This window comes from Muscardinus avellanarius (assembly GCF_963383645.1).
Source record: "Muscardinus avellanarius genome assembly, chromosome: 7".
In the NCBI taxonomy this organism is placed as follows: Eukaryota; Metazoa; Chordata; class Mammalia; order Rodentia; family Gliridae; genus Muscardinus; species Muscardinus avellanarius.
In genome coordinates, this window is record NC_137793.1 from 63411707 (window position 1) to 63436399 (window position 24693).

General features: G+C 36.5%; 1 protein-coding gene across 11 annotated transcripts in view; it reads left to right on the forward strand.

The window, feature by feature from the left end:
* Positions 1-24693, forward strand: part of CDC42BPA (CDC42 binding protein kinase alpha) — a gene marked incomplete at both ends in the record, with an annotated part of 335066 nt that overhangs the window by 235118 nt on the left and 75255 nt on the right. For 7 of the 11 annotated variants that reach the window (XM_080699106.1, XM_080699103.1, XM_080699102.1 and 4 more), the window contains 5 exons: positions 1726-1850; positions 11625-11730; positions 12153-12301; positions 14431-14522; positions 17075-17151. In XM_080699106.1, the coding sequence (XP_080555232.1) occupies positions 1726-1850; positions 11625-11730; positions 12153-12301; positions 14431-14522; positions 17075-17151 (549 nt within the window). Of the gene's footprint in view, positions 1-1725; positions 1851-11624; positions 11731-12152; positions 12302-14430; positions 14523-17074; positions 17152-18258; positions 18307-24693 lie in introns of all 11 variants that reach the window. The other 4 variants (XM_080699099.1, XM_080699104.1, XM_080699105.1 and 1 more) reach the window with 2 other exon arrangements.

Here is a 24693-nt window from a genome sequence, read left to right on the forward strand (position 1 = left end):
CTGGTATGCTTTTTTAATTGCAGCTGATGAGTTTGCCCTTAAATTTACATGAGAGTACAGAAAAGTTAGAAAGGCTAAAATACATTGGCCCCAAAACCTAAAAGTTGGAAGATTTATGCTATGTAATTTGGATATTTACTATAAATATAGAATTAACTATATGTAAATATTAACCATAAATATATAAAAAGCTGTATAATTGGCAAACTATAACAGATTAAAGAGCATACAAGTAAGCCCTCATATTTATGGTGAATTGATTTTTCAGCAAAATCAGTTCAGTGGAAATTCAGTAGGAAAAGGATAATTTTTTTCATTTGTTGTTGGCTACCTGGGTATCTATGTCTGAAAAAAAAAATGCGCTTAAATCCTCAACTTTAAAATTAAGTATTATCAGCCGGGCGTGGTGATGCATGCTTGTAATCCCCATGCTTGGGAGGCAGAGATAGTGCATGTATGTCACCATCACAATGAACTGCATTTGATGTGAGACTATAATATACCATTAAAAGTATATGGGAAGGAAGGAGTATATTTTAAAAAATTGTTTTTCCAGACTAGTGTATGGGTAGGGATTAGAAAAGATGGAAGATATGGAAAACAGGATATGAAAGGTGGAGGACATGATAAAAAGAACTAACATACAAATAGTTGGTTCCAAACATACCAAACAAAAAAATGATACAAAATATGTTTATATAACTTTGAGTCTCATTATGATATATAAGTATATTGTACCAATAAAAGTAAAAAAAAGTTATTATGCCTATAATCCAAGTATTTGGGAGTTTGAGACAGGAAGATTGCAGGTTCAAGGCCAGCCTCAGCAGTTTGGTTGAGATTTTCAGCAATTTAGCCAAACCCTGGCTTGGGGAGTAACTCCGACAAAGAATGTCCCTGAGTTCAATCCAGTACCAGAAAAACACACACACACACAAAATCTCTTAAATTGAATCAGTATACAAATAAATAAATGCAGTTTAATGGTTTTATATGTCTCATGCCTTTTATTTATAGATTTCTTTATGATACTTTTATTTTCCTTGCAACTAATTTTTTAAAAAAATTAAGAGACCAGGCTTGTAATCCCAGCATTCAGGAGGCAGAGACCTGAGGATGGTGGTTCACAGACAGCCTCAGCTACTTAGGGAGGCCCTTTGCAACTCAGTGAGACCCTGTTTCAAAAATAATAGGGCTGGGGGTATAGCTTGGAGGTAAAAAGCAACTGAGTTCTAGCCCCAGTCGCGCAAAAAAAAAAAAAAAAAAAAAAGTTTCTGTGTAGAGTTTTCTATATTCTGAATTTTGCCTTTGTTTCTTAATGATATTTTGGCTGAATATAACATCCTAAGTTTCCAATTACTGGGATTTCAGACTTGTGCCACTGTGTTCAGCTACATTGGCCACTTTTGTATGTGTTTGAAATTTATTATAAAAATATTTTAAGATTACACATAGACATTTGTAGAGGAGAGAAAAAGATACAATATTATATTTCCCACAAATGGAGAATGTTTTTGATTAGAACCGATTCAGTGTTGAGTGTGAGGAAAAGCAAAGGAAGCAGAATTCAGAGTACTTATTACCAAAATTGGTATCCAGAAGGATGAGTAATAATAAAAAGAAAAGCACTTTGAGTAAGAGATTGTTAGTTATCAGATCAATAGGTATCTGATCACCTTGAAGTCCTGGTCCTAAAAGTCACACAATCTTAAAATTGCCTTTCAGCTGACCTCTTTGTATGAGAACTTAAGTATGCGCAACCAGCAGTTAGAAGAAGAGGTAAAAGATCTAGCAGACAAGAAAGAATCAGTTGCACATTGGGAAGCCCAAATCACAGAAATAATTCAGTGGTGAGTGCTCTTTTAAATGTTTTGCAGATAATTTTGGGTATATGGTCAAGTTGGTGTGAATTCCAAAAAGCTACTAATAAATTTTTTTATCTTGTTTGCTATAGAAAAATAAATTAATTTTAAAAGCACTGTTTTATTGCTGATTTCTTGTGTTCTGCTGTATTTTCTATTATATTTCTCATTTCCCCAAGTCAAATAAATGCCCCACACTAGCTTTTTATATAGCTTTACTGAAATCTGATATATCTTTGTAAGAATAGAAAAATGTTATTCTCTTGTAAGTCAGAGTTGGTCCTTAAAGACCTGAAGAAACTCATCCACGAGCTATAGATGTTCCTTTCTAGGATCAAAACAGCTGTATTTACAATTATCTTAAGAAACAAAATATCGAGAAAAGTTTAGAAGTGGAATATACTGTGTTCTTGTGACATATTAATTCTCAAATGGCATTTACAGAACTTTAAATGGTTACAATTTAGTTTTATTAACTGTTCCCTACCTCTCAGGACTTAATTTTGAGTAGCTGGTAGGCTTTGTATTAATTCATTAAATGATCATTATCATGCTCATAAAAATTTTGCACATTTATATAATACACAGAGAAAGTAGAATCCAATGAGGACTTTCTTAATAAAAATAGATAGCTTAAAATTTGTATTTATTTAACTTTTTAACCTTTTTTGGAACATGATGTTTATTTCAAAACAACTAGTTTCCTTATATATCTCTGTAGACCAATTATTTGTTAGGAATTTTAGTTTCCTGTGTTCATATTTTGATTCAACAATTTTTCTGTTTTTCTTATTTTATCAGATTAATAACCTTAAATCAAATAAAAAATGAATAAACACCATTTTTAAGTAATTTTACCCAAATGAGTAAATATTTTGGTATTGGCTTAACTGTAGGGCTCTTCAGTTAACTAACCTAACTGATTTTTGCTAATGAATATAACTATTTAATGCATATAAAGGAAAATGCCTTAACTGTAGAAATTAGGTTGTGTTCTAAACAATAAAATTACTGGTTCATTAATGCTTAAACTTACATCCATGCCATCAAGTCTACATTTCTGGCATACCTGGCCTTGCTTTTCTTTCTTTGTTCTTTTTCTTTTCTTCTCTCTTCTTTCCTTTGCTTTTTTCTTTTCCTTTTCTTCCCCTTACCTTTCTTTTCTTTTTTTTTCTTCTTTCCCTTCTATTCCTTTCTCTTTTTTCCTTCTACCTCTCTTTCACTCTTTTTCTTTCTTTCTGTCATTCTTGGTGCTAGGGATTAAAGTCATTGCTAGCCAAGTGCTGTAGCACTGAGCTATATTTCTAACCCTTATGTCTACAATGAAATGTAAGTTTCATGTCTACATGAAATGAAGTTGTTTATTATTACAGTTATTAACAGATAATAATTGTACAACAATGAAATTTACTGTGATATCTCCATACATGCTACATTGTACATTGATCATGTGGATACTCTTTTCTTCCAGGTCTCTAGAAATACCTCTTCATTTCTTTTTTTCCCCCTTCCTTCTATTCATCCCTATCCACTCTTTCATTCTGTATTTATTGACTTACTGGTTTCCATAAATTAGTGAGAACATGTGCTATTTCTCTTTCTGTGACTGCATTCAATAAAATGATGGCCAGTTCAATTTTCGTTGCTACAAATGACAATTTCACCTTTTTTATGGCTTAATAATAGTATTCCATTATGTAGATAAATATACTACATTTTCTTTATCCATCCACTCTGTGAAGAGCATCTTGGTTGATTCCATATTTTGGCTACTGTGAATACTGCTACAATAAGGAGTGTAAATATCTTTGTGTGTGTGTGTGTGTGTGTGTGTGTGTGTGTGTGTGTGTGTGTGTGTGGTACTGGGATTCCTGGAAGCCTCCAGATTACACTCCCAGACCTATTTTATACTTTTATTTGGAAACAGGGTCTCTTAAAGCCAGTGCAGCTGGCTTCGAACCTGTGCAATCCTCCTGTCTCCGCCTCCCAAGTGCTGGGATTACAAGCGTGCGCCACCATGCCCAGTTAGACTGCTCTATTTTTAATTTTATTTATTTACTTATTTTTGTGGCGTTGAAGATTGAACCCAGGGGCAGTCTACCTCTGAGTACTACCTTTTTGGCATAAAGATGAATCTCCTTTGAGCATATACCCGATTGTTAAATTGCTGTGTTATATAATTGCATTTTTAGTTTTTTGAGTAACCTTTGTGCTCTTTTCCATAATGGCTGTGCTAATTTACATTCATACCAATAGTGTATAAGATTTCCTTTTCTGTGCATATCTTTGCCAGTTTTGTTGTCTTTTTGATATAGCCATTCTTACTAGGTTGAGATAATATCTTATGTTTTTGGCTTGCTTTTCTCTAATGGTTAGTGAAACTGAACATTGTTTTATGTATTTCTTGGGCATTTGTCAAAAGAAGTATCTGGTTAGTTCTTCAGTCTACTTTTTTTAATTGGACTTTTTATGTTCAGCTTTTTTAGTTCCTTATATATTCTTAACCAGAGCCAAATTTATAATATCAAAAATTATAATTACTGTTTGTCACTCCTTATCATATAATCAAATTTATAGTTAAGGTAGAGCTGAAAATGATTTTTTAAACTAGTATGCCCAAAGCCTGTCATCCTAGACCATTGATGTTTTATGACTGGCATAAATGTTCACCTGGAATAGGAAGTGATTCTGGCAAAGCAAGGAAGCTCTAAATGGACTCTGTAGAAAGACTTAAGAGAAGGATGAAGATGAAAGTTTTTATACAGTACCCCAAAACACAATGTTTTTACCTATTAGCAAAATATGCGAAAGAAAATCAGAAATATGAGGAAATTACTTTGCATAAAATTATCCTTTTAAATGAACTATATCAGAAAACAAATTAGTACAGCCCTCTTGGTATCTGGGGGGATTGATTCTAGACCTCCCATGAATACAAAAATTGAATTCTTTATATAAAATAACATAGTATTGGGTGTATTCATTTTGAGTCACCCCTCCATGCCAGTCTGGAATGGAGCTGTATTTCTATTTTCTGTATTTCTATCTTTCTAATAAACTTCTTTAAATCTTCAAAAAAAAAAAAAACATAGTATTGCATACAGCCTCTGCCCTTCCTCCATATGCTTTAAATTATCTTTTGATTACTTATAATAACATAAAATAAATGCTGTATAAATACTTGCTATCCTATATTATTTAGGGAATGATGACAAGTTAGTATTCAGTACAGAAATAATTATTTTTCTCCAAATATTTTTTTATTGGTGTATTGTAATAATATATCACATTGGAATACAAGACTTGAGAGGATATACAAGCACATATCATCCTATTAGCCCTCATCCAGCCCCCATCCCATTCCCTCCCCCTCCCTTGATCCCATGCTTTTTTGGTGATTAACTTTGATACATTTGTTTACTTACCTCCTGCATTTTAAAGAGGCTCCATCCTCCCCTATTCCATACCCTCTCATTGGTCACCTTAATTGCTTCACTATAGGACCCTTTTTATAGCTCGACCTCTTCCTGTTGCCCCCTTTCTCCTAGTTTTTGCTGATTAGGGGAAGCATCTGATTTTTATTTTCTGCGATATTTCTCTGTGCATGCCACGTTGCAAGTACCGATCCCACTCTTGACGGCCCCAGTAGTGGCCTGGCTACCTGGTGCACTGATCCAGACCTCTCTGGCTCAAGCAGTAGCTGTGCCTCACGGGAGGCCCCGATTCTGGTCTCGCTGGCCCCGGCACCGGCCTAACCCCTCGGCAGGCTCCGATCCCGGCCTCGGAGGTTCCAGCACCGGCATAGCCTCATGGCAGGCTCCGATCCCAGCCTCACTGGCCCCAGCACCAGCCTAACCCCTCGGCAGGCTGTGATCCCGGCCTCGGAGGCCCCAGCACCAGCCTTGCCTCACAGCAGGCTCCGATAACGGCCTCGCTGGCCCCAGCCCTGGTCTAACCCCTTGGCAGGCTCCGATCTGGCCTCAGAAGCTTCAATAAGAGCCTTGCCTCACAGAAGGTTCCGATGCCGGCCAGTGGCCCCAGCACCGGCCTGACCCCTCAGCAGGCTCTTATCCCGACCTTGGAGGCTCCAGCACCATCCTTGCCTCATGGCAGGCTCCAATGCTGGCCACTGGCCCTGGCATCAGCCTAACCCCTTGGCAGGCTCCTATCCCAGCCTCGGAGATCTCAGTAGCAGCCTTGCCTTACGGCAGGCTCCAATGCCGGCCATTGGCCCCGGCACCGGCCTAACCCCTCAGTAGGCTCTTATCCTGGCCTCAGAGGCCCCAGCACCGGCCTTGCCTCACGGCAGACTCTGATGCTGGCCATTGGCCCCAGCACCAGCCTAACCCCTCAGCAGGCTCTTATCCTGGCCTCGGAGGCCCCAGCACTGGCCTTGCCTCACAGCAGGCTCCGATCCCGGCCTCACTGGCCCCAGCATTGGCCTAACTCCTTGGCAGGCTCCGATTTCAGCCTTGGAGGCCCCAGTAGTGGCCTTGCCTCACAGCAGGCTTCGATGTCAGCCATTGGCCCCAGCACCGGCCTAACCCCTCGGCAGGCTCCAGTTGCTGCCTCAAAGGCCTCAGCACCGGCCTTGCATCACGGCAGGCTCCGATCCTGGCCTTGCTGGCCCCAGCACTGACCTAACCCCTCAGCAGGCTCCGATCCTGGCCTCGAAGGCTCAAGCACTGGCCTTGCCTCACGGCAGGCTCCGATCCCGGCCTCACTGGCCCCAGCACCGGCCTAACCCCTCGACAGGCTCCAATCCCGGCCTCGGAGGCTCCAGCACTGGCCTTACCTCATGACAGGCTCCAATCCCAGCTTTGCTGTGTCTGTCACCGGCCTCACCCCTCAGCAGGCTCCAATCTGAGAACCCTCTTTACCCAACCAACTGTCCCACGTTCTCGAGGGTGCGTGGTGGTAGCATTCTGCCTCTGGGGTTATTATTCCAAAAGTTCCAGGTATAATGCATCAGATCTCTGCCTCCCCTGAGTACTGGCCACTGCCATTGCCACTGCCTCCACCATTTCAAATCTTTCCCAAGCTCTTTTTCCACTCTGAATCTTGTCCAGTGTTCCTAAGCATGCGTGATGGTAGCATTCGACATTTGGTGTAATTTCTCCAAAAAAAAAATAAGGTTGGTAGGATCCGATTTCTGCTTCTCCTGAATGTGTCTCTACCACCATCGCTTTCAACACCACCTTTCTCCTTGGTCTCCGCTAAACTCTCTCCTTACAGGTGATGTCCAAGATTCTTAACAATATAGAGAAACAGCAGTCCTCCTTCACGGGGAATTTTTCCATGAGTTCCATTGCATTTGGATAAGTTTTGTCTGCATCTCCGCATCCTGGCATCTACCACGGCCTTCTTCACCCCTCTCTGATATTTTTCTTTTTCCTTCAGTATTTGTGGTTTGAGGAGGTAGTGGGATCAGGCACTCAGTAGCACTGTGACCTGGCCCGATTTCCCCATGGGTCCAGCGTGCTGCGCACTACTCTGCCTGGGGCCCAGAGTCCTGTGACCCGGGCCCAGACTGTTCCAGGGTCCAGTGTATACCGCCGGACCCCTGCCTGGGACCCAGGGCCTTACTGGGCCCGGTTTCTCCAGGGGTCTGGCGTGCTACGCGCAGTCTGGCCCAGGGCCCATAGTCCTGCGACCCGGGCCCAGCTGGCATGCTCCGCGCGACCCCTGCCCAGGACCCAGGGTCTTACTGGGCCCGGTTTCTCCAGGGATCTGGCCTCTCCAAATAGTTTTGATTCACTGTTGGTTAAATCTGCAGACGCATAATCCATGGATTCAGAGGGCCAACTCTATATACTTAATAGTAAAATATATATTTTTTGTTCTCTGAATTCTTCTCTACTTGAAAGTTATCTTTCTGAGATGTAAAATCTAGGCTTATAAAGAGCAGAAGACTAGGGTATTTTTATTTTTTGAGTTTGGGACATTTTGGATTTGAGGTTTTGGCTTAGGAACTATAAAGTCTATGCAGATATTCCAAAATCCCAAAACTTTGAAATCTGAAGCATTTCCAATTGCAAGCATTTTAGATAAAAAATATTCAACCTGTATGTTGTTTTCTGAAAACAGAGTTTATTCATTGAGCATTTTCTATCTTGTGCTTACCAAATTGGAGAACTTATGTAAAAGAATAATAGAAAATAAGATTAATAAAGTTAATGCAGTAAAATCATCCTAAATGATCCCAGCATGGTGGTGCATGCTTGTAATCCCAATACTTGGGAGGCTGTGATGCAGGATGGCAGGTTTGCAGCCAGCCTCCGCTACTTAGTGAGGTCCTCTGCAACTTAGTAAGATCCTGTTTCAAAATAAAGAATTAAAAAAAAAAATGGAGCTGGGGATCCCGTGGTAGAATGCCCGTGAGTTCAATCCCCAGTACCACGCACACACCATACCACATCACACACACACACACACACACACACACACACACACACACACACACAAATCATCATGTATACTTGGAAAGAATTAGAGTCTTTTATTTACAATAATAAATTTTTTTGCAAAGAATAAAGGCATTTATTAAAATACAAAGTAGAAAGATAACTATGTTTTGGTTCCTGGGCATGAATAACAATACTGTTCAGGATGAAATTGAAGGAGAGATTGGAGAAAAGTGAACAAACATTGGAGGCATTATGAAAGAAGAAGCTATACATCCTAATTACTAATTATAAAGAAGGATATAAATGAGCAGAAAATAGTATTTCTAGAATTTTGAATTGGAAAAAGGGAAACAAAAGTATGAAGTAATGCACAGGAGAAAGAAAATCCTTGGGGGAAAGGGGATCAATGGGTCATCCAAATTCACACACCAATTTCAGTTCTGTCTGACTGAAAATCTGCATTCCTAATTATTCTGTGATATATATCGCCCAACTTTTTAAGAACTATAGCTTATATATCTTCTGTCTTATATGCAATGTCATAATATTTAGTAAGTAATTATTTGAGAGAACATGGGAGGGAAGGATCAGACATGCCAAGAGAGCAACATAGATCTAAGTTGGCCTTTTGGAGTTGAGTAGCTATTATAATTGGTTCAGCAGAATAGATGAGGCAGAAATTAGACCTCAGGGAATATACTGGAGTGACTAAAGGATTAAATACTAGAACAATTAGAGTAGTAGCATAACTATGGAAGGGAGAGGAAGAAAGGTGGGGGTTGGGACAGCTTGGACTGGTTCCTCTTTTAGATTAGGAAAGCTCTGTACATGTTTAAAGAAATCAAAGAAATTGAATAAAAAGGGCTTAGTGTGAATGTAAATGGCATTGGTTGATAGCTAACCTGGGTCCACCCCCCCGCCCTTAAACCCTTTCTACTAGTAATTCTTGGTAACCAAGAAAAAAACCACATGGGTTTAATCAAAAGTTGGGGATTAGTGGAAGAGTCAGTGGTAAGGGCATGTAAATGTGTTCAACATGTAAATAAAAAGCAAGGTTAGAAAGAAGAGATTGTTATACAAAATTTTAGACAGCACAAAAGTGATTTACAAGAAAGTATTTGACTTCTAAAATTGGGCCTAACAGGTTCCTGGAAATAGACATAAGCTAAGGTCTATGAGCTGTGGTAGACACTTTACCAGCCCACTCAGCCCAGCCATTTGCATGATAATGTGGTTCTCTTCATTGTCACTGTACCAGTGTCTTTGTATCTAAAAAAAAGGCTATCTTCCTTGGAATATCCCCATTTATTCTTTATAATGCAGTCTAGATGATTGAATGGTAGGTAAGACTATGCACACTGGTATCTAACATCCAAGGAACTTGAGAAAGAAACAGGCTTCCACTGCACAGACTTTATTAAAATAATTCCTAAAGCCATTTATCTTCTTAAAAAGGCAAAGAAAAAGACACAGATCCTAAATATATATAACTGTCACTATAATTGGCAATTTCTTGGCTTTTTATCACTTCTCTCTTTAGATTGTTTTGCTTGTACTCCAAAAACAGCCTCCCTTCTGAGAGAAGAGAGCATCAACTCCCTTTTAAAAGATATGTACATATATAAATATGAATTCAACTCAAGCTTAAATTTTGAAAGATATCAAGGCAGGGCTTAAGATTAAGCCTGTCTGCCATATCTGTGACAGATATATAGTGATTTACTGGAGATATACTTTCTTTATTACTGCTGTGGCCTGGGTTTTACCTGTGGAAACCACCAGCCTGCACAAAAGAAAACTGTCTTTCTGAACATGTATTAGACTCCACTGCTGAGCAGTGCACATTTCAATTCCATTTTTGTCAGAGCAGTTTGGTTTTCTGTAAACCAATCATTTTTATTCTTCTGCAAAATGGGACCTACTTATGTAAATTATCATATACTAGACTCCCCCATCCCACTTTGTTCTTTTTCATATAACAAAGCAGATTTTTTTCTTGAGATATTCTAAAATGTAGAATTTGTCTTGCTCAATATAATTGACAACTTTTATGTATAAAATCATAAGTTTATCAGCTAGGTACACATTAAATAGAAACTGAGTATCATTAGATTTTAATTTTTTCTCTTTGATAAATATTTTATTCAGCATTTTAGGAAACAATTATAATTTTGATTTTTGCAGAAAAAGAAGTACACTAAGTCTGATATACTTCAGTTTTAAAAGAAATATTTTGTTTTTAATAAGATAAAAATGTAAAAATTAAAGTAATGAGAAATTTTAGTATTCTTTAGCAAGTTTCACATATATGCATGAGTTTTATTTATTTATTTATTTTGGAGGTACTGGGTTTCCTGGAAACCCTTCTACCTCTGGGCTACACTCCCAGACACCTATTTTTTTTTAATATATTTTTATTTGGAAACAGGGTCTCCTAAGCCAGCATGGCTGGCTTTAAACCTACGTGAACCTCCTGTCTCCGCCTCCCAAGCACAGGAATTACAAGCCTGTGCCACCACATCAGGCTTATGAATGTTTTTTTGTTTTTGTTTTTTTTTGGGGTTTTTTTGGGTTTTTTTTTTTTTTTTTTTTTTTTTTTTTTTTTTTTGTGGTACTGGGAGCCCTTCTACCTCCGGGCTACACTCCCAGACCTATTTTATATTTTTGAAACAGGGTCTCTTAGGCCAGCCACGGCTGGCTTCGAACCTGTGAGATCCTCCTGTCTCTGCCTCCCAAGCGCGGGGAATTACAGGCCAGGAGTGCGCCACCACGCCCGGTGTGAATAAATTTTAAATGTCAGATTTGAGCCAGGCGTGGTGGCGCACGCCTGTAATCCCGAGCTTGGGAGGCGGAGACAGGAGGATCGCGCAGGTTCGAAGCCAGCCTCAGCTACTTAGTGAGGCTCTCAGCAACTTAGTGAGACCCTGTTTCCTAATGAAATATAAAATGAGTCTGGGAGTATAGCTGGGAGGTAGAAAGCCTCTGGGTTCCACCCCCAGTACCACACACACACACACACACACACACACACACACACACACACACACAAATGATAATAATATATGTCAGATTTGAAGAGTTTGAATTCTGTGGCTCAAGGGTGAAGAATTACCTGTCAGATGGGAGTAACTCTGGCTTTTCTAAACATAGGTTTTAATTTGTGTATAACTGAACAATTCAGTAAACTTCTTCCCACTTGTCAATAGGTCATAATACTGTGTAGATATTTTGAAAGGAGTTAATAATATCAGGTTTCTACCAAATATTTTCTTAACAAGCTGTAAATTAATATACATCACTGAAGTTTTGGGTTGTTTTCACTTTTCTATTTTATCTTTATGTGTTTGTATTCTAGGGTCAGTGATGAAAAGGATGCCCGAGGATATCTTCAGGCCTTAGCATCTAAAATGACTGAAGAATTGGAAGCATTAAGAAATTCCAGCTTGGGGTCACGGGCAACTGTAAGTTCTGCCATATTGCATGGAGGCTTATCATTATAAAAAAGAAGGCTTAGGAAAACATTATATAAGTCTGACTTTATATAAGTTTTTTCTAGGCTTTAGCCTAGATAAAATTTTTTATGAGAAATAATTTCACATCTTTTCCAGTTTAGAAAAACGTAAGACATAACTTCTTAGCTCTAATCTATATAGATAGTCATTACTGGATATAACTATTAAAAGAACATTCATTTATATATGTTAGTATTGACCATTATTTCTGAGTTTAATGAAAAATATATTTTCACAAGTAATGTTTCTAATATCTTCTGTTATTAGAGAAAGATGGTACTTATAAGTAACTTCTAAATTTACTTGGGTTACTAAATTTAAGTATTAAAAATAAAATAGGGAGCTAATAACATGGTCATATTTCTTTATAGGATATGCCCTGGAAAATGCGTCGTTTTGCAAAACTGGATATGTCAGCTAGATTGGAGTTACAGTCAGCTTTGGATGCAGAAATAAGAGCCAAACAAGCCATCCAAGAAGAACTGAATAAAGTTAAGGCATCTAACATCATAACAGAATGGTAATAATGAGTAATTTAGTCTTGGTAGAATCATTTCTAAGTTTGCCAAAAATTATTTTGGAGAGAATTTTTATGCTTAATTTTCTACTTACTGCTTACTAAAAAAAGATTGTTGATCTGAGTGTAGTGGCACACACCTGTAATCCTAGTACTTAGGAGGCTGAGACAGAGGAGTACAGGTTCAAAATCAGCCTCAGTAAGTAGCCAAACTCTCAGCAACCTAGTAAGACCCTGTTTCAAAAAATAAAAATTTGTAAAAAGGACTAGGGGTATAGCCCTGAGGTAGAACAACCCAGAATTCAATACCAGTTTCAAAAAAATTGTTGAAGAGAAAATGTTAAGAAGATTTGAAAATGAATAGATACTTTCAAATCCTGTAAGTAGTGATGAGATTTTCATCGATCCCTGATTTCCTTTGGCTTGTCCATAAAATTGAAATTATAGTGTTAGGTAACATTCCATTCCCCCCACCTTATTTGTGAAATTGGGTTGACTCTCAAAATGTATTGTCTAAATTTCTCTCACATTCAAGAAAATTTTAGTTGCCAGGTAGAGGTGTATGCCTATAATCCCAGTTACTTGGGAGGCTTAGGCAAGAGGATTCCAAGTTTGAGGTCAGCCTGGGCAACTTAGACCTTGTCTCAAAATAAAAAATTAAAAGAGCTGAGGATATGGCAGAACACTTCTGGGTTCAATCTTCAGTACTTCCAAAAAAAATCGTATTTGTATAAAAATGGAACATAGCCAGAACAAATACAGTCAACTGAAAATTGTGGGTTCTACCTTAGGTCTTTTACAAATGAAGGCTTTGTTAATGATAAATTTTATAATGGCAAGATATCTCTTAGTTACAATAACTTTTCATGTTTTTGTATTTATTTAAAAAAAAAGGCAAGTTCCCAGTCTCTGAGTCAGCTAATGAAAACATTCTCTTGATTTCAGTCAAAATAGTAGAACAAATATTCTGAATACATAAATAACAAAATGAAGGATAAAATAAATTATTATTGGACTGTATATAAACATGATTGAAAAATAAATCCGTATAGGTGATGTAGAGGAACAATAGAAAATTCATATTACAAATGAAACTATAAATATATAATCCAAATATAAAATAAAATTATAAAAATTTGTAAAGAAAAAGTCCATCTGGGCTCAGTGATACAAGACTATAATCCTAACTATTTGGGAGACTGAGGAAGGATGATGCAAGTTCCAGGCTAGTCTCAGCAATATAATGAAACCCTGTTTTAAAATAAATACACTGGCTGAGAATATAACTTAGTTGTAAAGTGGCCCTTGCCTCAGTCCTCAGTGGAGAGAGTAGGAGAGCCACATGGTGCTTAGAATACTGTAATTTTCAAAAGCATGAGAAGACATAAAGGACTATAAATTCAGCATTTAATGGTATGAAGCCTTAGACCTTAAATTGCAGTCAGTAATGTCTTAAATCAAAGGCTAGAAATATGACACCCCATTGTATTATAAGCTTTTTGTTATAAATGGCACAAACATAATTATATTTTAGTTACCTGTGCTTATGTAGAACTGAAAAAAGAAAAGAATATTAAACTCAGCATAAAGAGCTACTGAATGTCAATATTTATATTATAATTTGGAATAAGTATCATTTTTCTTCTTATACTCAGGACATTAGAGTTTATACATTTAAATGTTCATATGAAGTGCTCAATATGAGTCATATTGGAAATTATAAATTTATATATATGCTGCATTTTTATGGTTGTCTATGAATGACTTCTAACAAATCTTAAAAGTAGCCTTTGATTTTATAAGATTTTTAAAATTTAATAATTTAGCTCAGGACCAGATAGTAAATAGTTTAGGCTTTTAGGGCTATACAGCTTCCCTCACAACTACTCAACTCTGCTCCTATAGTGTAACAACAGCTGTAGTCAGTACTGAATTAATGACTGTGGCTGTGCTCTAGTGAAACTCAGTTCTATAATGGCATGTGGCAGGCCATATTTGTCCTGCCTGCTGTGCTTTAGGGTCCCCTACATTAGCATGACTGACATTTAAAACAAGCCCAGCTATACACAAGATGGCTTAGTAACCAGTAACAAAACTTAATGTCATTTTTTCTTTTTTCCCCCTTATTTAAGTAAACTAAAAGATTCAGAGAAGAAAAACTTGGAACTTCTATCAGAAATTGAACAACTGATAAAAGACACTGAAGAGCTTAGATCTGAAAAGGGTATGGAAATGTGTGTTTGTATCAATTAGGACTTACTGTTTTATCATGAATGTGGTTTATTGCCTAAGAATCAGCTTATTGTAGGTGGGAGAATTATTCACATAAGCTATTCTGGCATTCACATATGAGCATGTATACATGTATACATGCATACACACATTTAATAGATTGGTCTTTGAGTCATTTTGTTTTACTTAATATATAGTATGTTAAGAGTCAATAGTAACAGAAAAAAATCACTTTGCCATAAATTTGTTCTTTCAGTGTCATGAACTCTTTCATGATAATATTTTGTGATTGGAAAAATTATTATATAGTATACTTTGTAATATTCTCAAATATTATATGAAATAATCACCCCAACAAAGGCACATATGTTAGCTTTCACAGTGTGATTAAGGATACTGGAACAAGTACTTTTGTGCCTAGGATGCACAAAATCTTGGGGGTGATTCACTCTCAGGGTAGTTGAGAAAGCAATGTATGAAATAACTAAAGATGATCCAATTTAGTGTCAATAGAGTAATTCAGTAGTGAAGAATTCTTTTGTCATTTCAGGGTCTTTTTCCATTTTGATGCATACATTGCTGACCCTGAGAGATTTCCTAAGATTGATTTTCATTTTCTTGAAAACTTGGCATTTTTCCATGAATGTGGAAGCTTAATTCAAAGTACTTGATAGCTTTATTACATGAACTTTTTAAACTTTCTTCCAATAATGTGGACATGAAGATTGTGAACAGCTGGACATGGTGGCACATGCCTAAAAATTCCAGCACTTGGGATGCTGAGACAGGGGGATCACAGGTTTGAGGCCAGCCTTAGCAACTTATCAAGACCCTCAGCAACTTAATGAGACCCTATTTTTTTTATTTATTTATTTTTATTTATTGGTGGTACTGGGGGTGGAACCCAGAGGCTTTCTACCTCCAGGCTATACTCTCAGACCTTTTTTATATTTTATTTGGAAACAGGGTCTCACTAAGTTGCTGAAAGTCTCACTAAGTAGCTGAGGCTGGCTTCGAACCTGTGCGATCCTCCTGTCTCAGCCTCCCAAGCGCGGGGATTACAAGCATGCACCACCATGCCTGGCTATGAGACCCTGTTTTAAAATAAAATAATTTAAAAGAGGGCTAGGGGTATAGCTCAGAGGTAAAATGTCCCTGAGTCCAGTCTCCAGTACCACAAAGGGAAAAAAAATGTGTAAGTTTAGTAAAAAGAAATTCAGAACGTTATTTTTTAATAAAGAGATATTTTATATGCCATTATCCAAAGCTATTTTCCTGACAAAGGCCATCACTGAATACTGTACTGGTTAATAGACTTTATATGAGGCCTATGGGCTTCTCTTTCATTTATCAGCCCCATGGCATACATTGAAGTAAAGTTGTTGGGTCTTTGCATCTGCTTGTAAAATTGTGGAGGATAGAGAGTAAGTATAAAGCAGTTTACATGAAAAATCTGTTTAAAGTAATTGATATTTGATATATTTTTGTTAATAGAACTTAAGAAAAGAAAGGAGCCCCCCAAAAAAGTGAATAAGAATTCAGATTAGGAACATATTTCATCATTCTAAAATGAGAGCTAAAATTAGATTAGGTTTTACTTTATGCAGAGGGGAAGGAAGATACATTATTTAGTGAGAAGAAAAAGAATATGTAAGGCATGGGTGACTTGCAGCCCTAAAGTTAATCTAATAGGAAAGAGACCATTTTATGATGTTCTACATATCAGATAATGCTGGCTACATCATTTCTAGATTAGACCTAAACTTGAAAAGACTTAAATTTATCACACTGTTGTGTGTGTGTGTGTGTGCGCGTGTGTGTAATTTTTGATTTTTTAATTTTTCAAATACATTTGTTTTATGACTGCATTATTTCTTATAAAAGATTATATTGGCTAAGAATAGTCAGTGTCACATTATTCAAAACAAAAGCTTTATTTGGTGACAGATTTGTTTTAAAAAATCAGACATAAGCCGGGCATGGTGGTGCACACTTGTAATCCCAGTACCTTGGGAGGCTGAGATAGGAGAATCCAAGTTCGTGGCCAACCTCAGCTACTTAGTGAGACCCTCTGTAACTTAGTGAGACCCTGTTTCAAAAATAGAGAATAAAAAATCAGGCTGGGGGTGTAGTTCAGAGATAGAATGCTCCTGGATTCAATCCTCAACACCACACACACACACACACAAAAAAAAAAAAAAAAAAAAAAAAAATTAGACATAAACAAGCACCTGTTTTTAAAATTCTCTATAGTTTACCAAAAGATTTAATGTGTCTTTTTATAATGTACTAGATGGAAAAAGAAATCTCATCACAAGTAACAAGAATAACTATCATGGAAAATAACATAATTTAATTATTGGCTAATAATCTAGGAAGCATTCATGTATTTTGACTTTTTAAATATGTAGAGTTACAAAAACTGATCAGCTTGAAATATAGTACTTTGTGGATAGCTTTAATAGATTGAGACAGGAAAAGTTATTCATAAAAATTAGTATTAATTGTACTAGTTTTTTTTAAAAAGTTGCTGCTGTCTTCTAGGTATAGAGCACCAAGACTCACAGCATTCTTTCTTGGCATTTTTGAATACGCCTACCGATGCTCTGGATCAATTTGAAGTAAGTATTAAACTTTTCAGATTATCCTCTGTGGTCAAATTAAAATTTATTTTGTGATGTCAAATTTATTTGCAATAAAATTTTCTTATTGCATCCCACGTAAAAGGATGTAGAATCTTATCTAAGAAGAAACATAATGAGGAAGGAAATGTGTTCTGCATTCCCATGGAAAGTTTAATCACACTTGTATTTAACAAAACGCCTAAGAAAAATATAAACATGAAAGTTATTATAAGTTTCAAAAGCAATTTCAACTTTCTTAAGAAACAGTAAAAGCAGAACAAATCCCAGCTTTTAAAATGATTTTGGCACTTTTTTTTCTCCAAAGTATAGAGCCACGGTAAAAAATAAATGAGTGTCAAAGCTCACACAGCATGTTGTTGATTCTTGTTCCATGTTTTGTTTTTTTTATGTATACAATAATGGATGCCCTTTTAAGAAAGTATGTCATCGACTATTAGGCAGATTCCACAGTAATGAAGTAGTGATTATATAACTTCTTGTCATTCTTTACCTTATTATTTAAATTTTTTCTGAAAAAAGTCAGTGTCACATTACAAAGTATTTTTTGTCTCAGAAAATTTAAATTGGTAATATCTTTATTCAGCAAATAAAAATCTGTGTCTGTGAACAAGACACTGTTCTAAGTGCTGGAGATAAAATAATGATCAAAAGAAACAAAGTCCCCCTCAAAGAGGTTATGTTCTAGTGGGAAGAATTCAAAGCAGAGATTCTGTTACTTACTTTTAGTTGTTATTTTCATTAAATGTTTACATTTAGTTTGATTATTAGTAATTTGTCATGAGCTTTATTTGATTACATTTTGGGCATGGTATACTAATTTATTTCATTCCGTTGGGTAAAGGAAAAGAAATGCTTTAAAAAATAATTAATGAATCCCTAAGGAAAAAGAAACACTCTTTTTGAAAAGTAATTAACAAATCTCTTTCTTGTGAACAGTGACAGTGACTACTTTTCTCATTTGTTTGTTTGAATTAATGCCATTTGCCTTTCAATTGTTTTACAAAATTTTTAATTTATTATTTGTTCTTATTAAATTGCTTCATCCATATTTTCTATTTCTTTATTGCTGTATTCGTTAAATAGGATTCCTTTTCTTCTTCCTCATCCTCACTGATTGATTTTTTGGATGACGTAAGTCTTTGATTTTCAAATCAATGCATCCTTCAGTAAAAGAATCAGTGAATTGATTTGAAGAATTTGCCTAGTAATGCAGTCAGTTATAAAAATATCACACTTGAAAATTTATCAGTGGGCCAGAATAGGCTTCTTTATTATACAAATATAATGGTTTATTATTATTATTAAACACAATAAAGTAAAAAATACACTTTTAAAAGTGTTTTAGCTATCAGAGAATCTATATTTCTTTTCTTTGCAAGAATTCTAAAGATTAGAATGCTTATTTATTGTCACTATATGTATAAATAATTGCTCATTTTATTTTTTATGATGATTTCTTTTTTCCTTTTCTTTTCAGCACTTTATTGTTTAATTTCTATATTGGTGAAAAACAAATCTCTAGTGGTATAATAAGAAAAAATGGCATTTTTTAAAGTTAAATTCTTCAGTAGATTGTATTGTAACACAATAAGGGTATATATTAACTTTTAATACTGACAGAATTTCTCTTCTAATGTGGAATGTGATTTTAGTTACCATACATACTATATGCCCTGTAAATTGACTGCATTATCATTTTCCCTCCTGAATTTTGTTCAGTTTAATAACTGAGAAGTTCCTATTAATGTGTATAATGCATTCTCTTTACAGTATTGTTTGTTACATACATTTTCTCTATTCCACATTAAATGGCACAGTAATCCTGTTGGGATAGCATTTCATTATCTTGTTGAACATTCAGACTTTTCAGATATGAGGAAGTGAGTTCAAATGCAAATATTGCACATGGAACTATTTTTAAAACCAATCTAATTCTTTAAATGTTTTATTCCTTGTGTTTTGTTAAATAGAATGTTATATTCAGAAGATGAGTCACCATACCTTTCCATTAAAGAAATTTGTTGATCTTGATTTTTTTTAAATTCTTGAATAAAAAGTGAATTGGGATATGTTTGAAATATTTAAACCAAAGCATATGCATTCCAATTCTAAATGGAAACTTTGTTATTTCTGAGACATTGTCCTAATTCTATAGTATAATCAAAAAGAGATATCCTGATATTACATGCTACAGTCTGCTGTTCAGGATATTAAGATACTCAGTATGATATCTTCATGCAGGTATTACTTACCTTGGAAAGAATGAGAAGAAAGTTTGAGCAAATTACTTAGTTCTCTTCACTAAAAACCATTTTTATTTTTCTAAGAAACTCTTGCCTCCATCCTCTTCTCACCTATAATAAAATTTCTGAGTGTAAAACATAAGAGCAGTATGTATTTTGGCAGATAAGTTAGTTCTTCTCCACAGAAGATCCTTCAGAAATGCACAGCACTGCCAGGTTCCCTGGCTTGTTTCTGCTCCCAGGCACAGTCTGCCATTGCCATACCCAGGTGGCATAGATGAGCATCCAAGTCATGGCTGTTTCCCATTGTCACTTTCCCTCCAGGAGCATCATTTCTTATCCTTCCCCACTGTTACGCAGCACAAGCTCAGTTCAGAAAACAACTAATTTTTATAATAGTGCAGAGGAGCTCCTAGTATAAAGTTAAAAGAAGCTGAGTTCACAAAAGCTACTGAATCTTGAATTCATACTCCAGATCTTAAAAGGGGTGATTTTGAAGTTCCATCCTCCCCTTATATTGGTGAAGCACATAAGCTGGCTCAAATCCTGCCTATTTCACTATATAAGTATATCACTTCAAGAAAATTAGCTGATTTTTTATGCCTTAGTTTTTTCATCTGATAAATAGGGATAATAATAGAACTAATCTTACAAGGCGATATAACACATTGTTTCTTTAAATCTTTGAAATAATCAGAGTTCTTTCCTTGTTCTTTTTAGGCTGGTTCCCTCTATTCTTCTATTCTCTTTTGCCTTTTTTGTCAGTTGATTCAATGTTTCATAAGTACTTTCTTAGCTTTTCATTGTTCAGCCTTCTACTTACCAACAATATGAATCAAATGCTTTCCTTTGGAATTTTTGAATTCCATCACCACTGGAAAAGGATTTTCCTCTGTCAGAGGGAAATTCAGCAGTACGTTCCCATTTTTAAAAACATTTTATATTCATAATTCATATTTCATGCCATAAATCTCTTGTTTCTTTTTCATAATTTGATTACCCTTCTCAAGGTTATATGTTTATCCTCAAAGTCATGGTAGAAGGATATCTTGAACAATAGAACTTATTTAGCATGCTTCAGTTCAACATCCAATATATTTAGTGTAAAACTCAAGTTTTATAGCTCTTTTTCTGCTAAACACTTGGATTTTTAAGGAGCAAATCAAATCTTGATTGCTTTTTTTCTATTGAATCTGGCTATATTTTGCATTATGCTTGTAATATGTGACTTCCTCTGGAGTATGTAGGTTCCAATATTATCTAACATAAAATATCATCCTTCTGCTCATCTTTTCTGTTTGCTATTTTATCTCACTGCTCTAGAACAAATTGTGTGAAGCCCTAAAATCTGAATTGCAACTTGTAGATGTAGGAGAAAGTGAGGTTTGATTAAGCAAAATTGGAGAAATCAAGTTTCCTTTGTTTTCTACACATCCTCTATCTTCTCTGCCCCAGGAACCCAGTATCCTAATGCTTTCCTCAGAATTTTTAGAACTTTACCACTGATATCTTCTCCTCCAAAACTACCTTCTGTTTTTCTGGGTTTTTTTTTTTTACACTCTCATACAGGCCTGTTAGAACTAATATTCCTTTATGTAAAACAGTGTGCATAATCACTCTCCTATCCTTAATTTTTCCTTAGCACATTTGGACAATTAAAAATTCGAATGGATGCTTAAATTTTTGGCAATATGGGAAGATATTCAGCACAGAATGCCTTCCTTTTAAATCACACTGAGCAATCAACTCCTTCTATATGTAAGAGTAGCCTTAGCAGAGGGAAGGAGTGTATATAGCAACAGTCTCTACTTCAACTCAGGAGCATATAGGAATTTGCGCTTTTCTTTGTGTAATCACATTTAAAGATGAAAAGAACCTTAGAATTCCTTTACCACCACCACCACCCTACCCAAGGCTGGGGATTGAACCCAGGGATATTCTAAGCCACACCCCCAGATCTGTTTATTTATTTTGAAACAGGGTCTCACTAAGTCACTGAAGGTCTAGCTTAATTGCTAAAGCTGGCCTCAAATCTGTGATCCTCTTGTTTTAGCCTCCCAAGTGCCGAGATTACAATTGTGTACCAACACACTCAACTAGGAAATATTTAGGGCGGTTGTTTTACCCACCATTTCTCATAACATCTTCCCATTAGTAATAGCAGATATGTATCTCTGCCATTAGTATGAACTGGCTTTTTAGGGTTCTCAATCTTTGCAGTGGGATAAATTAGAGATAACAGTTTACATATGGTATTTGTAAGGGCACATAGCTGAGGGATTGAGTTAATTTTAAAAGCAATTGAGTTGACTTTGATGAGTGGTCTTTTGGGTAAGGCTTATTAAAGAAAGCAGTAGAACAGATATTGAGATTCCTTCTGCCATTGAATTGCCTCTTCTACTCTATTGCCCCAACTGCACCTGCCCACTACTGAACTGCTTCTGATTATCTTAAGCCCAGTCTTTTCCTTACGTAATTAACCCAGGGGGTGAGGACAGGTGCAGCTCAGAGGCTTGGATTTTCTCACACCCTTTCCTTTCCTTAGGTTCAGGGATCATCAGACAAGCTTGGAGCAGCTTCCTACTCTATTCAGTTCCTTTTCTTTTTTTCAGCTGAAAAACAACAAAAGACTTGGCCTGACGTATAAAAAGTAATACTAATTAAGGCCATATAAATAACCTATTTGTTCTTTATATCTGATAAACGTATTTTCAATGTACTAGGTGAGTTCTGAGTTGCATTATAGTTCTATACACTTCATTTGGTCTCACTTCACAAGAATGGAACTTGCCCACTTACCTGGCAAATGGGAATGTATTCAACTTACTTTTTGTTAGTTTTCTTACATTGCTGTACTGAGGGAGGAATTAGTCAAGGAATTAAATTCTAGAATACAAAGGCCAGACATGGAAGAGAGTTTGTTCTAGAATTCACCTGTGTGGTACACTGCATATTGCCTTCCTTTTCCATATTCTGGTGTATGAAAGACACAGGTAGTTTGAGTAGGCAGGTTTCTAGGCTTGGTTTTAACTCCATATAAAATCTAAGCTGGGTGCATTGGCATGCACCTGTATTTCCAGGTCCCCGAGAGGTTAAGATACATGAATTGTGAGCTTGAGACCAGCCTAGGCAACATAATGAGACACACCCCATCTCAAAAAAAGAAAGAAAAAGAAAATCTTAGATATCTCAGTATATTTAATCTTTATCATAGCTCCTCCATCCGTTCATTCGTCTTTTGGTTTTGTTATTATTCTCTCCCTAGCTTCTTTTATATTCTCTTATAACCAATAATGGAGTTCTTAGATTTGGCAATGAGGTTCTACCTATATCTGGGGCAGGTTGATCATACATGAGGATCAGTCTAAGACAGTGTAGGACAGTTACTGTCCAGGCATGGTGGCACACACTTGTAAACCCTGTACTTGGGAGACTGAGATAGAAGCATTACAGGTTCAAAGCCATCTTCAGCAACTTAGTGAGGCTCTCCTCAACTTAATGAGATTCTATTTGAAAATAAATAAGTTGTACTTTGTATTCTTATGCAAAGATAATTTCGAGAGGGATTTTGACTAGTTTTTTCATTAAATGCTTGAGATATTCACTTTTTCATGGTGTTAGTGTATTCCGGACTGTAATTGGGAAGTAAGGATGGTCATTAAACATTTTAGCACTCTTTACAGGTATAGTACTATATTATATACAATAGTGGATATAAAGATAAATCCAGATGTAGAACTAAACCTCAAAGTACTTAATTATTAGAAAAAATAATTACATAACTATAAGCTATACAGTGTGGAAAGCAATATTATACAAAATACCTAGATTAAACTCTGTGAAAGTTCATAAAGATTGTTCAATATTTATTGGATTTTTTAATTTATAGGCTTTATGCCAAATATAATACAATATATTCTGCCCTTAAGAATCTGAGAGTCAGCTGGGCATGGTGGTGCACACTTGTAATCCCAATATTCAGGAGGTTGAGGTAGGAGAATTGCGGATAGCCTTAGCTACTTAGTGAGGCCCTTTGCAACTCAGTGAGACCCTGTTTCAAAAATAAAGAATAAAAAATAGGGCTGGGGTATAGCTCAGAGGTAAAAATGCTCCTGGGTTTCATCCCCAGTACCACACACAAAAAAAAATATCTGAGTGTCTGGTGGAAAATACAAATAAACAAATAGATAATTATTATACCACTTCAGAAGTACAATAACAAATAATATGAGAGTGGGAGGCTGAGAAAGGAGGATCACAGCTTTGAAGCCAGCCTCAACAACATAGCAGAATTCTCAACTACCTAGCAAAATGCTGTTTCAAAACAAAACCAAAAAAAAAAGGGCTGAGAATTTAACTCAGGTAAAATGCCCTGTATATATATGGACAAAGACAGCTATCTCTATTTGGATCAGAAGGACTCAGAAAAGCTTTCTTTTAGCCGGGCATGGTGGCACACGCTTGTAATCCCTGCGCTTGGGAGGCAGAGACACGAGGATCGCGCTGGTTCGGAGCCAGCCTCGCTGGCTTAAGAGACCCTGTTTCCACATAAAGTTAAAAAATAGGTCTGGGAGTGTAGCCGTGGGAGTATAGCCTGGAGGTAGAAGGGCTTCCAGAAACCCCAATACCACCAAAAAAAAAAAAAGCTTTCTTTTTTTTTTTTTTTTTTTTTGCGGGTCTGGGGATGGAACCCAGGGGCATTACACCTCCGAGCTACACCCCCTGCCCTATTTTTTATTTATTTTGAAACCGGGTCTCACTGAGTTGCAGAGGGCCTCACTAAGTAGCTGAAGCTGTCCACGAACTGCAATCCTCCAGGTCTCAGCTTCCTGAATGCTGTGATTACAAGCGTGCGCCACCACGCCTGGCTCAGAAAAGCTTTCTAAAAGAAATAATACCTAAGCCAGGTCTTCACAGATGAATACTGTAGCAGGCAGAGTATAAGAGGAGAGTTGGGAAGAGGATAGAGGGAGATTTTTTTTTCCTTTTCTTTTCTTTTTTGGTGGTACTGGGGATGGAACCCTTCTACTTCCAGGCTACACTCCCAGACCTATTTTATATTTTATTTGGAAACAGGGTCTCTTAAGCCAGCGAGGCTGGCTTTGAACCTGTGCGATCCTCCTGTCTCTGCCTCCCAAGCGCGGAGATTACAAGCATGCGTGTTCCACCACCCCTGGCTGTGGGGGAGATTTTAATTCTCTTTGCTAAAAGCAAAAAGAATGAGGCAGAGATTGATGAGAAATGAGTTCAAAGACTTGAGGGCCAGAATGAATAT